Below are 17,481 nucleotides of genomic sequence, written 5' to 3'. Positions count from 1 at the left end.
TAAATTTATTAATTAAGAATTAACACAATAATAATTTACTCAAAAATATATGACAAACATATAGAACCAAAACATAAACACAAAATAATTCAAAATGCAAAATCTAATATGCATAAATTTGATTTAAGGACTAAAATAGGATATTGTAAAATACGAAGGGGTCTAAATGAGATTAACCTAAACCTTATAGATATTAAATATAATGACTTAAATGAACTCGGTTCAAAACACGTGATTTAAAACATAAAATAAACGATTTTACATATTCATAAATATTAAGGATTATAATATATTAATATACAATTAAAGATCCAAAGTATAAATATGAATAAATATTATATCTAAATCATAAGGACTGAAATAAAATATAAAATAAAAGAAGAAACAAAAGTGGAATAATAAAACATACATTAAATGACCAAAATACAAAGTTTAACAAACGCGGAGACCCCAAAAGCAAAATTTAACCATGATAAAAATACACAGAAAATCCCTAGTAAAACGACGTCGTTTTGATATAATTATAAAAGGCCCAAATTAAAGCCAAAATTGGCTAACCATTTCATTTATTCGGTTTCAAAACAAAGGGAGGAGAGAGAGACTCCCAAATTCTCTCAACTCCCTACTCTTGATAGGCCAAAACACCCTAAACCGAAACCTTTCAACACCCCAACCAAGATCTAGTCTTCTTATAATCTCAAACTGACCCTATCCCACTAGATCTATCAATATACTTTTTCGAAAAATGAGACAACCGGTGATATTTCGACTCCGATGAGCTTAGACCGTGGTATGCTCTTCTCCTATTTTCTCTCTTTTATCTGTTCTGTTCAAAAACCTCCTCTTTTTTTCATGCTTTTATAATGGAATTTTGGTTGCTGTTTTGATGGATTTTCCACTGATATACGTATGGTGGTATGGTATATTAGGTAAGAATACCTAATTTCTGAAATTTTAAAATATGTTTAGTGGATGTATGATTTGAATGATAATGTCTTCTTTGTTTCGTGATTTTTGACGTAAGTAATGATGCTCAGTGGTTGTTGTTGGTACAGTGGCTCGTCGGTTCGGTGATCGGCGTTCACTGTTACGGTAGTTGGTTGGCTAGCGGCAGTAATGGTTTAGGGGATTAGGGTTAGAAAACCCTAATATAAAATAGATCGGATATGGGTTACTTCAAGTCTGGGTCGGATCCGGGTTGAACTCGGGAAGGGCTTCAGCTGGGTTAGAACCTTGTAGTGGGCTGATTTATTGGATCTAAAGGCCTGCTAAGTTTTGTAATTTGTAATTGGTCTGCTGAGTTGTTGGACCTACAAACATGTATTATAATTCTATTAATAATAATAAAAATAATAATAATACATAATACATAATATAATATATATTTTTTAATCCCGATCAAAAAATGGGTATCTACACTAATATTAATTATATCTAGAGGAGAGAAAAAGGAGATTCTAGAATAAAGAAGAAAATACTCTTAGTGGATCTAAAACATATGACCTAAGGGGATATGAGAAAATAAAGATAAGGATTAAATACTTCAAATACTACCAACCTTTAAGCACTAATTTGTTTATACCACCAACATTTCAATTTTGTCAATTTTAACACTAACGTTTACTTTAATGTGTAATTATATCACTCCGCCGTTAATGATTTAACAACATGATGACAAGGTAGTTTCACGCTGTGGCGGTGCTGACGTGGATGCCTCACCGACGTCATTTTGACACAATTAATTTAGTGCTCAATACACAAAACGATATTGTTTTGCTTGAAAAAAAATATTGAAATATTGTGGTTCAGGGGATTTAAACTCTAAACCCATAAAAATATATCTTAATGCTTAATCGTTAGGCTACCTTAACTTGTACTTCAGAACTATAATAAGAACAAATTAAATTTGAGAAATAACAATTCAAAATTGTAATAAAAAAACTCAGAAGCAGAATAGCAACAAAGGCAAACTCCAACTAGTCTTTTCTTGAACAATTCTCATCTTGTTGTTGCCTTACAAAACACCCAAAACACTATATAACACCATTTCCTATACGTAGATGCATCTTCACAAGAACAAATTAAGCTTTTTTTAAAACACCCAAGAAGAGCAAGATGTGGCATAAATCACAGTTTAAATCGGTTTTATCATGGTAGTTTATAATGATGATACTCGGCTTTCCTTCTTTATCGGTTTGCCTTATAATCACAACATTATCATGCTGAAAACTCATGCCTTTATTCTTCAAAGCTTGAATAAAAAGGAACAGTGAATATTTTGCCTTTTTGATTCCTTAGGGGTGTTTTGACTTGCTTTGTTTTTAAAATTTTAAGGATTTTTTGTTTTGTTGAGTCGTATAGTCATGGACATAGAACATAAAAGGGAGAGAGAAATTGAAAGCAAAGAAGAGAGAGAGAGAGAGAGAGAGAGAGAGAGAGAGAGAGAGAGTTATTGGTTTGCCTTTCTTCCCTTGTGCTTCACTCGTACTTGTTGCCTACCAGTCTATTTTTGTTTCACTTTTTTAGGTTTTTTTTCAGACTATTTTTTCACCGTCTGATAAACCTCAATTCGTTGAAGGAAGCCACCATTTGGCCCGACTGCTTCTTCCTTCCCCTCGCCAACGACTACCGCATATACGTTTCGGTGAAGAAGAGAGAAAATGTAATTGAAAATTTTAGGTTTAGTCGTTAGGTTATTTAAAATTTTAGAGTTAATCTTAACTAGAATTTTAGTTTTTTTAAAAAAAATATATAGAAAAAATAACAAAAAAATCAAGGCAACCTAATGGTTAAGAAATAAGATCTATTTACATGGGTTTAGGATTTAAATCCCCTCAAACTCTCAATATTTCAATAATTTTTTTTCAAGCAAATTAAATGATGTCGTTTTGTGTGTATTGAGCACTAAATTAATTGTGTCGAAACAACGTCGTTTTGGTGAGGTATCCACATCAGTACCGTAACGGCGCGAAACTATTGTGTCATCGTGTCGTTAAATCATTAACGGTGGAGAGGTATAATTGCACTTAAAAATAAACGATAGTGTTAAAATTGACAAAATTGAAATGTTGGTGGTATAAACGAGTCAGTGCTTAAAGATTAATGGTATTTGAAGTAATTAACCTTAAAGATAAATAATTTGATCACCGACTAGATGTACTTGCTCAAAGAAACTAACGTTAGAAAATTCAATATAATTACTTTTGGACAGTTTGCAATTTTGATCTTTTATACAATAATTTCTTTTATTAATTCAAAAGAATTCTTTAATTAAAACACCCACAATCTAATTTTTTAACAATTCTACTTAATTAAAATATTATATTAATTATTACAAGAATCTGTAAATCCTTCAACCCAACTTTCAATTTATTCTTATTTTGACAAAATTACTATTTATAAGATTAGAATTAAAAAGGAAAAAAGGAAGTAGAAGATATAAACCCTCTTAAAGATGGAAGATGAAAGGACATTCACAATTAGTAATAACATTGACTTCTAATCCAAAATATGGATTGAAATGAGGCATAGGCCAATGTTACAATGGTTGTTATTTTTTTCACTTGGCAAAAATTGCCATCTCAGATCATCCATCCCCAAACAGAAGCATTTTCATGGCGTCCCTATTTCTATCTTCATGCTACCCGCAGAAGCTGTCATCCCTGACTTTGCAAATTGCAGGCTCTTTAATCTTCTCTTCAACTCCTTTCTGCACAAAATTACATCCCAAAAAAGGTCAAATCAATAATCAATAATGGATTTAAAAATATTTTTTTAGTATGAGCGCGTATAGATTAATAACATTTTATGTATAAGATGACCTAAATAAAATTTTAAGGTGAATATATATATATATATATATATATATATATATTAATAACAGATTTGTTTTTTATGAATATTTAAAAATATATCGACTGGATGGAACAATGTGGATTAAAAATTTTAATAGTTTACCCCATGAGTAATCTGTCGAGGCTTGAAGTGGATAATAGTCCTCTATTCTCTTCAGCTCTCCTTAAAAGGTAGGGCAATACCATATCAACTGGTCCATAGGGTAGATACTTGCTTACTTGAAACCCTGCGTTTCTCAAACCAAACGACAGCGCTTCCGACATTCCATATAACTGTGCAAATTCAAGCTTCTTATTCCCCTTTTCAATCCCAAGATCTCGTGCCTTTGATGCTGCCAATTGCCCTGTTCTCATCCATATTTTCAGTTCTCCGTCAAAACCAGAGGAATAAGAAAATGACAAAATTACCCCCAATGTTAACACAAATGATCATTTTGGTCTATATTCTTTCCTTTTTTAGGACATTTTAATCCCAACGTTTCAGTTATTTGTCAAAATATGCCTGCTTAAAGGAAACCATTAATCAACTAATAGTTTCCTTCCACTGTGAGTATTTTTATCAAAATTTGAAACGTTGAGACTAAAATGTTCCAAGAAAACAATAAGGGCCAAAAAGATTATGTGAGTAAACATTGAGGGCAATTTTGTCATTATATCTAAAAAATTTAGCGAGATTTAACATTGTACCTGACTCAAGATTATGAGTTGCGAGAACGAGTCCGCCATATCCATCCGCAATTTTCTCGAGTATAAACGAAGCACAATCATTGAAGCACGCATGCGTGTCTCGGATGCCATTGTGGACCGGCGAATCGAACCCTAACGAAGAAGCCAACTTGGTTTCGCTCGACATATAAGCGCCTCTCACCAGCTTAAACCCCATCGGAATTCCGAGACTCTCCGCCGTTTTGGCGGCGTTAAACAGCCGCTCCCTCGCATCTTTCAAGTAAGCTTGAATGGTGCCGTAAACAATAGGGCCGTGTTTGTTGTAGACGAGCGCCGACGAATAGGTGAAGTAATCGATGGAGGGTTGGATGGATGTGTCCTCGGCGTCGATGATTAAAGGTACGCTGTATTGTGCGCATTTTTGGCAGAGTTTTACGAGTCTTTGGTGTGCCAATTCAAGATCTGATTCTTCCTGTGGGGTTAATGGGTCGGGTTTTTGGAGTGTGTGATATAAAGCACTTGAGTCTGTGAAAATTGGCAAAGTGTTGAGTTTCCACGGGAGGGTAAACGAAGGGTCTTTGTATTGCCACCTCAATAGGTCACTAATTCTCCTTAGCAGCCCAAGTGGGCATATTGCTGTTACCTTTGCCACCACCGAGCTTACCTATACAATCATTCAAAATGTAACCAAATTCAGCACTAAATGAAATAAGAAATCAATAATCAATTCATCAAGTGAGATAAGATTTTTAAACAAGTTCAAGAGTTCAAATATTGATGTTTGCACATAGATCGAATAAACTAAGTTGAAAGGGACTCTCGTTCTAAACCTACATAAAATTTGATCCGAAATAATCGATTAATAGATAAGTAGTTTGGAATATTTCTAAGCGGGTTTGAAGTAGGTTTGCAGGAAAGATAAGAACAAGTAGAACTTTGCGTATTTTCAAACTTGACTCGAGCTGTAATGGAAAGTTCAACGTCCAAAAAAACTTACATGTTAACCTCAACTTGCAATTCAGTGGATAGAAACAGTCCCTTTTCCTTCAATGCTGGAATCTTTTCCTTAATATTTTATTAAAAGGTGTACCATTTCTTCAGACAAGTTGTTCATTGTTGCAGCCACCAAACATATTTATAAGGTACAGCTGTCATCTCCCACCGTTCACTTTGTTTTATCGTATCTTTCTCCATGACACTCCAAACTGTTGTTTAGCTGTCTTAAAATCGACTCGTTTGATTTTTTTTAAGTACACATAAATAAATAATATTAACAGTTGTCTAAAATCTTGGGGAATGAATAATTCTAAAACGTGATGAAATTCTTAAGTTTAAATTCGACCAATAGTTTCATGTTCTGATTAAGTTATATCTATAAATTAGTTTACATTAAATGTTGAAAAGTTGATTTATTTTATAATTTTTTAAAATAATTTATTTTATAAATAGTAAATTTGTAGTACAAAGAGTATATGAAGGCTAAAGATAGGATTTTAAAACGCAAAATGACACCTAAGGCAGCTACCTGGACCCCAATTTAACATCTCATAATGCTAATACACTTTTACTATAGTTATGTCACGTGTGGATACTCATATAAAATCAAATGAGGATTATTTATTTATTTATTTATTAAGCTATTTGATCTCAACAAAATAGAAGTTTAAAAAAGGTTAAAAACACTAAAAATAATAATTATATTCCAACCTCAAATTTATCAAATATCGTATTTAACGCAATTGATTAAACCTCAATGAAAAGTTCTTTTCTTTGAATATTCTGCAATTTAATTTAGAATTTGAGGTTAACTTGTTGGGAGAGAATTCACCATTTGAGTAGATCAAAACTTAGCTATAAAATTGACCGTCAATTTCATGTTTCTGTAATTTTCTGGGAAATTTAATGTGTTCGTCGTCTAAATCTGGGCAAAAAAATGAATGAAATCTTAAGAACGAACTTACAGATGAAGGTGGAAGCGACTTGGCGAGTTCAACACACTGTAAAAAACCCTCCAAATTCTTATCGCAACCGGCGTTACCGCTGGTGTGTTCCACGGCATAAACGAGCATGCCTCGCAAACCGGCCACCTGGATTTTCCTCAAACACTCGGAGGCCTCCGCCGGAGTTTCGCCGGCGCAAAAATGTTCGAAGAACGTATGTTTTACGGTTTTCAATATGATATCGCGTACCAAAGGTGTTTCTATGAGACGGGAATTCATAACCCACATCCCGAAATCAACAAACGTCTCGTTCGAAGCCAAACCGAGGTTGACCGAAGAACGTAAAAGCTTCAACGAAGAAACCGAAGCGAAAAGCTTTTGGTGGTCATCAAAGTCGAGAGGGGTTGTTGTCGTTGGGTGAGGGTGGAGTTTCTCGACAGCGGCGGAAAGTTCAGGTTTTTCGTCGAAATTGAGGGGGGAGACGGCGGAGGAGGAGGCGGAGTTGAGTGGCCTGATGAAGGAGCGGAGGTTCTTGAGGAGGTTCGGTGACGACAGAACTCTTGTTGCCATAGAAGGGAAAGACGAGACAAAAAGTGATTTTAGCTTTGTCTAGTAAGAAGAATATTATTATGGCAAAAAATGTGTGGGATGTGATGGGTATATATATGCGAAAAAAAAGGGTCGTAAATCTGAGTAATTTACGCGTCGGTAACTTGGTAATTTTCGGTGCTGGAAAAACAAAATAACACTTTAGGGATTAAGATTAAAAGGAATATTATAGTCAGTCAAATTCCTATTTAATTTTCTAATAAGCGACGTGTTCAATCATAAAAAATATTCTATATTAAAACTGTTAAAACTCGTTTTAAATTATTTCATAAAAAAACTCGTTTTAAATATGTATGATAGTTGAAACAGGTAAAATTATTTTTGGTCGTTATTGATTAAAATTGTTTTCTTATTAATTACATTAATATTATTTAAATTATAACTAAAATTCCATGTATTTTTATGTTTGTGTTATTCTCTCCATTTGGGCCAACTTGACATGTTGACATTCCATAACATTTAAGTGACTATAAATTGCCAACACTTTGGGAAATTTTGATTGGATGAGAGCATTGATTGTCAACTATTCCGGTTGTATTATTACTGTATATCAAAATTGAAAAAAAATATATATATAAGAAAATTTGTATATTTATCCTTTTAAAAATATATTAAAATTAAATTTGGATAATAGTATACTTCTAAAAAATATATTAATAGTATTTAAAAGATTAATATATGACGCATTCGCAATTTCTTTTATATTTATAAAATTTAATATTAAAGAGATAACCATTATATATAATAAATTAAACAAACAAAATATCATATTATGTTTCGCAGTCGTCTTTCGGGTGGTCTGGAATTGGGCTTTGGACTTGAAAAAATGTGTTAGAGCTGTCATCGATCATTTTAAAGAAATATTTAGGCTGATCGGACACCATCTTACATGATCTACGTTTTACCATAAATGTGTCGGGTTTGGGAGTCGGTTATAGTCAAGGAAGGATTAGCACCCTTGTACTGTCTTTTCGGTACCAATTAATTTGTCGGTTGTCTTAGTTGCGAAAATTTGAAATTTAAATTTAAACTTAAATATTCAATTCATATTAATTATCTTTGATCGATTGAAAGTATTCCTAAAAAGTCAAAATGTTAGATAAAAAGTAATAAGTAAATAAATCAAAGGAAAAAGAAGAAAAAAAATAAAATAAAAATATTAAACTTTAAAAGTAAATAAATAAATAATAAGTAATATATATATATATATAACACATATAATTTAAAAAATAAAAAAATAAAAACATAATAAAAATTTAAAAAATTGAATAACTAAAAATTTTAAAGGATCAAATTGAAACAAATTGAATTGATGAATCAAATTAGTACTTAAAATGTGAGCTACAAGAAAAAACAAAGAGTTAGAGGGATTTAATTGCAAAAAATATAAATTATAAATAGGGATTAAATTGAAACAATTCAAAATTCGGGGGCAAAATTACAACAGGTGACCAAAACGAATTACGCATCAAACTTACAGGGATTGCGGAAATAATTTTAAAAAAAACTAATTACAACCTAGTCCCTCGCATATATATATATATACCAAAAACCAAAAAAAATAGTATTTCAAACCAAAAAAAAAAAAACTCTCCCCCAAACACTCTCCCCTTAGCCAACCGACTCCGAGGGCCAGTCACTGCCAGTGGCCACCAACCGTCGTTCCCCCGCCGTCGTCAAACACACCCAAGAGGTTCTCCCCAACCTCGTGAACACCATTCCGTAGCCAAATTTTTCAACAAAGCGCCAAATCGGCGTAGATCTACAAAAATACGTTCGATTTTTTTTACCTTGAAACCGACGTCTCTTCGCTTTCTGACGACTCCTCTTATCTCGAGTCAACACCGATGCATGCGCTGATTTTTATTTTCTTTGTTGCTTTCGAATATGGGATTTTTGGTTGGTTGTGTTGTTGTGTATTTTCGGTTTCCTCATTTTGCTTGATGTTGTGATGGTTTTTTCGTTCCCTTTTGTTGTTTGGCCTCACCAGACTTTTATAGCCCCGGTTTTGGTCGTTTTGAGCCCAAAAATGGGTGGGTTTGTGGTTGCTGTGAGTTGACCGAGAACCCCGGGATGGTGCAGTCCCGAGCTCTTCGGCCGGACGTTTCGGCCGGTGACTAGAATCTGTTGGTTGTTGGCGCGTGGCCACTACACGCGCTGCTTGTGCGGCTCCTGGCTATAACGTGAAAACCCTAGGGTGTTGGGTTAGACCCCTTAGGCTCTCTCGTCTGGGCCTCATTACCTTTACTGGACCTGAAACGAAAATAAAAATTATTTTTTAAAACTATATATTATATGTTTTTTAAAAAATGTTTTCAAAAACCTATAATATATATTTTCAAAATTTGTTTTTTTAAAACTATATAATATATTTTCAAAAATATTTTCCAAAACTATATATATATTATATATATTTTCAAAATATTTTTAAAAACTATATATTATATATATATTTTAAAAATGTTTTCAAAAACTATATATTATATATGTTTTCAAAAAATTTCAAAACTATATAATAAATATTTTCGAAAACCGTTTTCAAAACTATATAATATATATTTTTAAAAACCGATTTTTTAAAAAAGTATATATTATTATATGTTTTCAAAAACTGTTTTCCAAAACTATAAAAATATTTACAAAAATTAACCTATAAAAGAAACTCCGGTGAAAATAAGTGTCTACATTATATTATATGATTATGGTTTAAATTCATTATCTCTTTTATTGCCATTCAATATCATTACTTCAATCCTCCATTCTTGTTAAGAAATTTCTAATTTAGTAATACTATTTATGTTGAATTTCTAACAATATCATATACTCCCCCTATCCTATTAAATCTTTTAATTATTATTAATTCTAGTTAATTTTTAACTTTGATTTATTGTTATTTAAAATTCATTATTAATTAAATTATAAAATATACATTTTAAAAATCTTCAATCAAATAATTTTTAAATATATATTTTATAAAAATTAATTATTTAAAATATTTAAAATAATTATGATCAAAATTTAAAAATTTTAATTTTTAAAATGTAAATATAAACTATGGCACGTAGGAATAACTCTAGGAATAACTATAATAGTAAATAATAATAATAAAATAGTGTATCAGCTTTTGCAGAAACTTTTTGTAAAAAAAAAATCACTTTTACACAAACTAAGAATGTAATAAAATAATAATAATAAACATGATTTCAAGTTATAGTTTTTTTTACTTTTATGACACGTTTTCGATCGTTTGACTGTTATTTTTATTTATCTTTTTTAGGGTTAAATTTGACATCGTCATTACTGATCAAGATAATATTTTATTTGTTATTATGCTGATATTTCTTACTTTAGACACTCGAATTGAATTTGGATATGTGATTTGTGTTCGTGAATAATATTATCACGTCGCTTAATTATGATTTACGTTTTATCGGTGGCCTTTCAATAGCTTCGTCCTCTCTTGTGGTTCATTTGTCAATGCAGTCAGATCTATTCGTATATACATTTTATCCAAGTTTATTTGGAATTAGGTTTTGTTTAACATTTTCCTTGTATGGTCATTGTGATCTTAAGTGGCTAGTTTTCTCTTGTTTAAGAAAATATATTTATTATGTGTTTAGTTTACAATTGTAATTGTAAACCTTCATTATAGTTTGAATATTTACTATTTTTAATGAAATTAGCAGTTTCTATGAAAAAATAAATTTTAGTATTTATATCTTAAATTAATCATTATTTTTCTAGGAATAACTTTTAGTTTTGATATATATATGTCTCTAATTATTTTATTTTTCAGAAAATTTTAAATATCAGAGCAAGTTAATCGAATTTATTTATATTTTTATTTATAAATGAACTATTATTAGTATACATTTTTAATTATATTACTGGTTCTATTATTTTTATAAAATACTGTATTATTTTTAAAAAATATTTAAATATAAAATCATTAATATATTAAAAATAGACTAATTAATAAATATTAATAACTTTTAAACCCTAGATGTTTTCTTTCACTTTTTTCCTTTTTTTTCTTTATAATTTGTGTCAATTTTATTGATCAATCAAAATTTTTTCTTCTTTAATTTTGTTTAATCAGCGACGGCACCACCCTGATGTTGGTTGACACCCTCCGGTTATCTTTTTTCTTTTTAATTTTTCAATAAAAGAATAATTATGTATTTGTGATATGTTCTCTGTCTTTATGACACGTTTTTTCTTTTTAGTTTATGATTTTTTGTCGTTATTTTCTGTGTCTTTTTCTCAATGTTGGATTTGACTTCGTCATGACTAATTAAGATGACATTTATTTGTTATCATAATGATATTCCTTGCTTTGGACCATCGGATTGGTTTAGATACACGTTTTGCGTTCGTGAATAATTTTTTTCACATCGTTCGAATCTGATTTATGATTTGTCGGTGACCTTCAGTAGTTTTATCCTCTTTTATGGTTCGTTTCGCGATACAATAAGATTTGTTCGTATATTTATTTTGTTCGAGCTTTTTGGTTATGTTTTTTAAGTTTTTCCTTACTTGGTAATTGTATGATCTAAGTGACCAGTTTTTGTGTCAACGGTTATAGAAAAATATTCTAATTATAATTTTGTTTACGTTTACATTATACTTGTAAATCTTCATTGTATCCTGAATATTTTCTATTTTTAATAAAACTAATGGTTTTCTATATAAAAAAAATAGGTCAATTACTTCTAGGTGTGATTAGATTTCTATTCGTATAAGTTTTTATCTAAAATAATTATTATTATTATGATTTAGACAATATTTTTAATGCTAAATCAATAATATATTAAAAATAAGCAAATATTTTAATTCAAAAATTTCTACCAGCTCCCATTTTTATGAGTAGTGTAGATAATGTTTTTAAATAACATTATAAATGTTAACAATTTTGATGTAAATTTGGAAACTATTTGCATGTGAAAGCTTTGTCAGCATCTATTAGGATATGAGTCACAATTCACAAACTCCTCGTTCTTCACTTTACAGCCTGCTATGTCCTTTAACCTGCAGTATTTGACGGTTCACAATTTTTTGAATAATCTTTAAATTTATTATCTTTCTTCCAATCATTGTTTTGAAAACTGGACCGGTCCGACCGGTTCAACTGGAAATCGCTGTTTAGTCCGGTTCAATTTACACTTGTTGAACCGTTATTAGTGAACCGGTCAGAACCGTTCAAACCGGACCGACTGAAAACCGAAAAAACCACCAATTTTGTTTTTTTTTTAAAAATTAAACCAAACGACGTCGTTTGTTAAACGAGCCAAGTCAAACTCGAGTATTGCTAAGCTCGAATCGAACTTGAAAACTTTAAAAGTAAGCTCAACTCGACTCAAACTCACTAGCTAAAAATTATTAAGTTCAACTCGAACTCGAAATATAATATTGAAACTTGAACTCAAAAAGGCTTGAACTCAAAAAAAAATTAGAAGCTCGATTGAAGCCTAAAATTCGAGCTTGATTGAAGTGAAAGAATAATTCACTCAGGCTCCATGATTTTGAATGTCAAATTACCTCTATTATTTATAGAAGTTAGTTGGGATGCTCTTATATGCTTCTTAGCCATGTGAGATTGTTTTGTTCTCATATTTTTACTCTTTAGACTTTTGGGATGCTCTTCTATGTTTCTTAGCCATGTGAGATTGTTTTTTTTAAAAAAATTAAACTAAACAATATTATTTTGTTATGATTTTTTTAGCTCCAAATTTATTTTTAAATTATAGTTATATAATTATATTTATTATTTAATATGTTTTATCTTAATTATTATGTTGTAGTTAATTTAAATCATTTTGTTTCACATGATTTTATGGTTTTTAACTTATATATGCTATGACTTGCTTTGAATATGACTTGTGATATAAAAATTATTTTTTATTAAATATTTTTGGTATTTTTATTTAATTTTTAAATAATTATAACGTCGTCCGGTTCTTCCGACCGATCAGACCGGTTCGACTGGTTGAACCAGTGAACCGATAGCATGACCGGTTCGCTAACCGGTCCGGTTCTGAAAACCATGCTTCCAATAGATCTCTCTACGCTTCTTCTCGAATTCCAACCATATTAATTTTTTTTTAAATTATATCATATATCATTAAATTTTAGACAATGTATCTTTTATATCATTAAATTTTAGATGTCTATTACTAAATTATGATTTTATTACCTTTTAATTAGTATGTTAATCTTCACCTTAGACGATCATCAATTTTTTAACAAAAAAATAACAAATTTAAAACATATAAATAGTTTGATGATCATTTTATAACTTTTAATAATTATGAGACTCAACATAACAACTTATTATAATCAGGAAATCAATTGTGTACTTTACCCTTTGCATAATTACATCCTTCTTGGTCTTTTTTATATACATCTTTTGTGGGGTCGGGGAGTCCAAATTTTACTTTAAAGATGTAAAGCCTATGAAATATTTATGAACATATGTTAATTATGATAATTTTTTAAGGATAAACTACATAAGATATCAATTAATTTTAATTAGTGTATCATTTATAATAGTAGACTTTTAATTTCTTCAATTATAGTACTAAATTTTTCTAGCCATCGTCGATATCCAATCACCTTCCATCACCGGTCATTTTTCATAGCAATATCGATATTAAAACTTCTGCATTTCACTCCTTTATCTATTCTTATGATTGATTTTCCACGAGACTCACTCAAAGCCGATGAAATTAAACAAAAAATATACCAATTTTAGGGATTTTCTTATATTTGAGGGATTTGGGACGTTAGTTCAAAAATCTTAGCGGTGAGAAACATTATTTCGAGAAAACAAACAATATACCACAAAATTAGCCTCATTGGAGGATCATCAAAAGAGATTGGAGTATTAGTACATCAAACTTTTAAATAGATTTTCATTAATTTTGAGTGGATTTTGTGTCCTAAAATAATAAATAATAGTAAAATGTGAATATTTTGGTACATATTTTTCCGCCATAGATAATTAGTGACGACTAATTATTGATTATCGATGGCAGTCGAAAAAGTATAGTGGCAAAAGTGAACTATTTTGATGTTTTGTGTCAAATTAATATATCTCTAAAGTTTAGTGCCTAAAACTAATGTCATTTTAAGCATCAGTAGTCGTTGCCTAGACAACGCTATTTTGTCCATGATATAATTGAAGTCAACTCCAAAATTCTATGCTTAATTGAAAAAAAATTAAAAGTTCAGTTATAAATCATACACTACCTAAAATTTCATAATATCTAATTAATTTGTCAATTTTTTTAAGTTTTTTCTCATCTTCTCACCATTCACTTTTCTCCTCAATTTTCAGTTTACATTATAATTTCATTTTCATATAAATTTTCATATATAGTTTATTTTTCTTATTGAAAGTTGAGTTTGATAAGTTTAAAGATGGTGAAATTTAAAATGAATTAGCTTCACATTTTTTAGTTGTAATATCAAAAAGTTTACATAATACATGATTAAATAATTACTTTAGTTTTTATTTTTTCAATATTTTATTTTAAGATACAAAATTTCTAATGTTTAATTAGATAGTTAATTTAGTTCTTATTTTTTTATATAATATTAGAAGATTAAATTGTTAATAACAGAAATGAAATCATTACTAAATTTGGTGGTCCATATAATGCGATGAGTATGTAAAATTTAATTTAATTTTTTTTTAAATGGCAGTTTATGAGGGAAAAGAATTTCAAGCAAAGTATACCAGCAGTGAAAATTGAAGATGGTGAAAAAATCTCAGACGAAAAGGCCGAAACAACACTGAGGAGGACTATCCATTGGTTTTATGGGCCCAATAGGGCAAACAATTGAATTAATTAGCCCAATAAAACATATAGAAGTTTATTTAGAGATCTACGGTATTTGTTACAGTGACTTGAAATTCGTCACATCAAAATGACGAGTCCTAAAAATATTTTTCATTCAAACTTTTTAATCTGATGTGATAAAATTTAATAAAAGAATATATTTTCTTGGTGACGAATTTGAACACGGTAGTAAATATCATAGATCTCAAAATAAAATTTTATGTGTTATGGACTAAATAATAAAACAGTTTGTCCTATTGAGCCGAAAAGACCCTGTCCATTTCTTTTCAGCTTTACAACCCAGTGATGGTCATTTGCCCGCTGCGCCGGTCCATTGTTTTTCCTTCCACCCTTGGTAGAATTCCTTAGCTGCAGCTTGTCAATTAGTAGGGATTTAAATTGTGGTTGTAGTTGAATTTTTGGTTGCGTTATTTTTATTGCGATTGCGGAATAACGGGTACTGTTGCGGTCATTGTAGGTATCGCGGTTGTACAATAACCGTTTCAGATGACATCTTTATCGCTATATAACGGTCGCTATTCCAGTAGCAGACCACCATTTAAATCCTTGCTCTTAACCGAATGCAAATGCTAATCTATGATATTATCTACTAAAAAATTGCAGGCTTTCAGTATGTACATGTTTCACAAATTGACCTTTAAAATTTACCAAGAAATCATAATATATGCTCTTTTTTTAGTAGATACTTGGTGTTTTTGTCTAGTCTGGAGCTAACCCCATGCCACCGGAGTTCTGGCTCCTCCCTTCTTCCCTTCCTATGCATCCAGGTTTGCATGAATCGATTTCGTTGCACTAGTATCAGTTCGTTCATGTATGTATCGATGAAAGGGCGTTACTCCGAAACTTTTGTTTTAAATGTGCAGCTAAAATGTGGTGCTACTGTCGTATGGTGTACATGCCGATGTCATATCTATATGGTAAAATGTTTGTCGGACCGATCACACCTCTCATTGAGCAATTGAGGGAAGAACTTTACCTTAAGCCTTACAATGAAATTAATTGGAAGAAGATACGCCATTCATGAGCACCTGTGATTTTATCTTTGTTGTGTACAAATTACAAACTGCAAAGATATTGAACTGCACTACAGTTAGTTCATAAAACATCGATAGAGAATTTGTTTTTACAGGAGGATATCTACTATCCACATATATGTATGCCTATTTGACTGCTAACCATCTTGTGCCATTGAATGGAATAGGTGTTATGCATGCTTGCCTGTTGGGCTGAAGAGCCAAATAGTGATTATTTTAAGAAACACCTTGCTCGAATCCCGGATTACCTTTGGGTGGCTGAAGATGGAATGAAGATCATGGATGGCAAGTTCCTGATAGCACCGCAGAAGGCTTAAAGGTAACTGGTTTTTTTAGTCTCGATCAAATGCAATATAAAAATACATATACGAGCGATGCATTTATCCTATAAATTCATGTTGTTGTAACAAATATTCCTGTATTTTGCAGTGTTGCCTGTTGATGTCCATGTTCCCAGAAGAAATTGTTGGTGAGAAAATGGAACCTCAACAGTTATATGATGCAGTCAATGCTATACTTTCTCTGCAGGTGAGAATTTTGCTCACACTAAAGGATGCTTTTCACTTGGTTTAAGTTGTTTGTTTCGATAAGCTTCGAATGCTTCACTTGTTATGTATAGAGAAAAAACGGGGGAGTAGCTGTCTGGGAGCCTGCTGGAGCTCAAGAATGGTTGGAAGTAAGTGCTTTAGCCATTGATGTGTACTCCGGTTTACTATTAGTCTTCATATGTTAATGATGTTTCCTTGTTTTTGTTCTTCTTTAGATGCTTAATCCTACTGAATTTTCGCCGATATAGTCATTGAGCATGAATACATTGAGTGCACGGCATCTTCAGTCCATGCCTTAGTTCCGTTTAAGAAGTTGTACCCTGGGCACAAGAAGAAAGAAATGGATAATTTCATTACGAATGCTGTACGCTACCTCGAACATGTACAAATGCCTGATGCTGATGGTTCATGGTATGCACTTTTCGAATTTAATCGGATAGGTCTTTTTATTGTTGCTTTTTCGGATCGTACTAAACACTTATACAGGTATGGAAACTGGGGCGTGTGCTTCACATACGGCGCATGGTTCTAATCACGTAACGATCTCTTTAAAGATTCAACACATTTGACCTATCACAAAATAATTTTACCTCTGGCCCATTTACCTTTTCTTTTAGTACTTTTGGGATTAGATTTTTTTAAATATTTTATTTGTTCATTACATTTTGTTAGAATATTAAGAGTTCACATTTTAATAAGTTGTTAGTCTACGTATTACAACACCTTGTTCATGACAAATAGTTTTTTGTGTGTGTGGATAAACTACCTATTTGGTCACCAATCTATTATTTAGTTTCTATTATGTTCAATTAATTATTTTTTTCAGTTATACCTAACATTATATTTTGATTCTATTTTAGTCGCTCGTTGTTAAAAAAATTAGCAATGATGTTAATGTGTTACTCTAAGGTAATACCACATCAATATTGAGGTAAATGACTTTTTAATAGTTTGAAGTAATTACAAGA

At 30.9% G+C, this 17,481-nt stretch overlaps 1 protein-coding gene and 1 pseudogene across 1 annotated transcript; one reads left to right on the top strand and one right to left on the bottom strand.

Moving 5' to 3' along the window:
* Positions 1–3,566: 3,566 nt before the first annotated feature.
* Positions 3,567–7,101, bottom strand: LOC120166735 (proline dehydrogenase 2, mitochondrial-like). Its single transcript, XM_039175950.1, has 4 exons — positions 6,482–7,101; positions 4,542–5,184; positions 3,958–4,198; positions 3,567–3,709 (listed from the first exon to the last, which is right to left on the bottom strand). Exons 1-4 carry the CDS (start codon positions 7,028–7,030, stop codon positions 3,613–3,615), a joined length of 1,530 nt encoding a protein of 509 aa, XP_039031881.1. The 5' UTR covers positions 7,031–7,101; the 3' UTR covers positions 3,567–3,612.
* Positions 7,102–9,098: 1,997 nt separating this feature from the next.
* Positions 9,099–17,045, top strand: LOC120166693 (annotated as a pseudogene).
* Positions 17,046–17,481: the final 436 nt, after the last annotated feature.

This window comes from Hibiscus syriacus, unplaced genomic scaffold (assembly GCF_006381635.1).
Source record: "Hibiscus syriacus cultivar Baekdansim isolate YM2019G1 unplaced genomic scaffold, ASM638163v2 tig00111644_pilon, whole genome shotgun sequence".
In the NCBI taxonomy this organism is placed as follows: Eukaryota; Viridiplantae; Streptophyta; class Magnoliopsida; order Malvales; family Malvaceae; genus Hibiscus; species Hibiscus syriacus.
The sequence above is the reverse complement of the archived record's forward strand: the minus strand, read 5'-3'. Positions and strand labels throughout refer to the sequence as shown.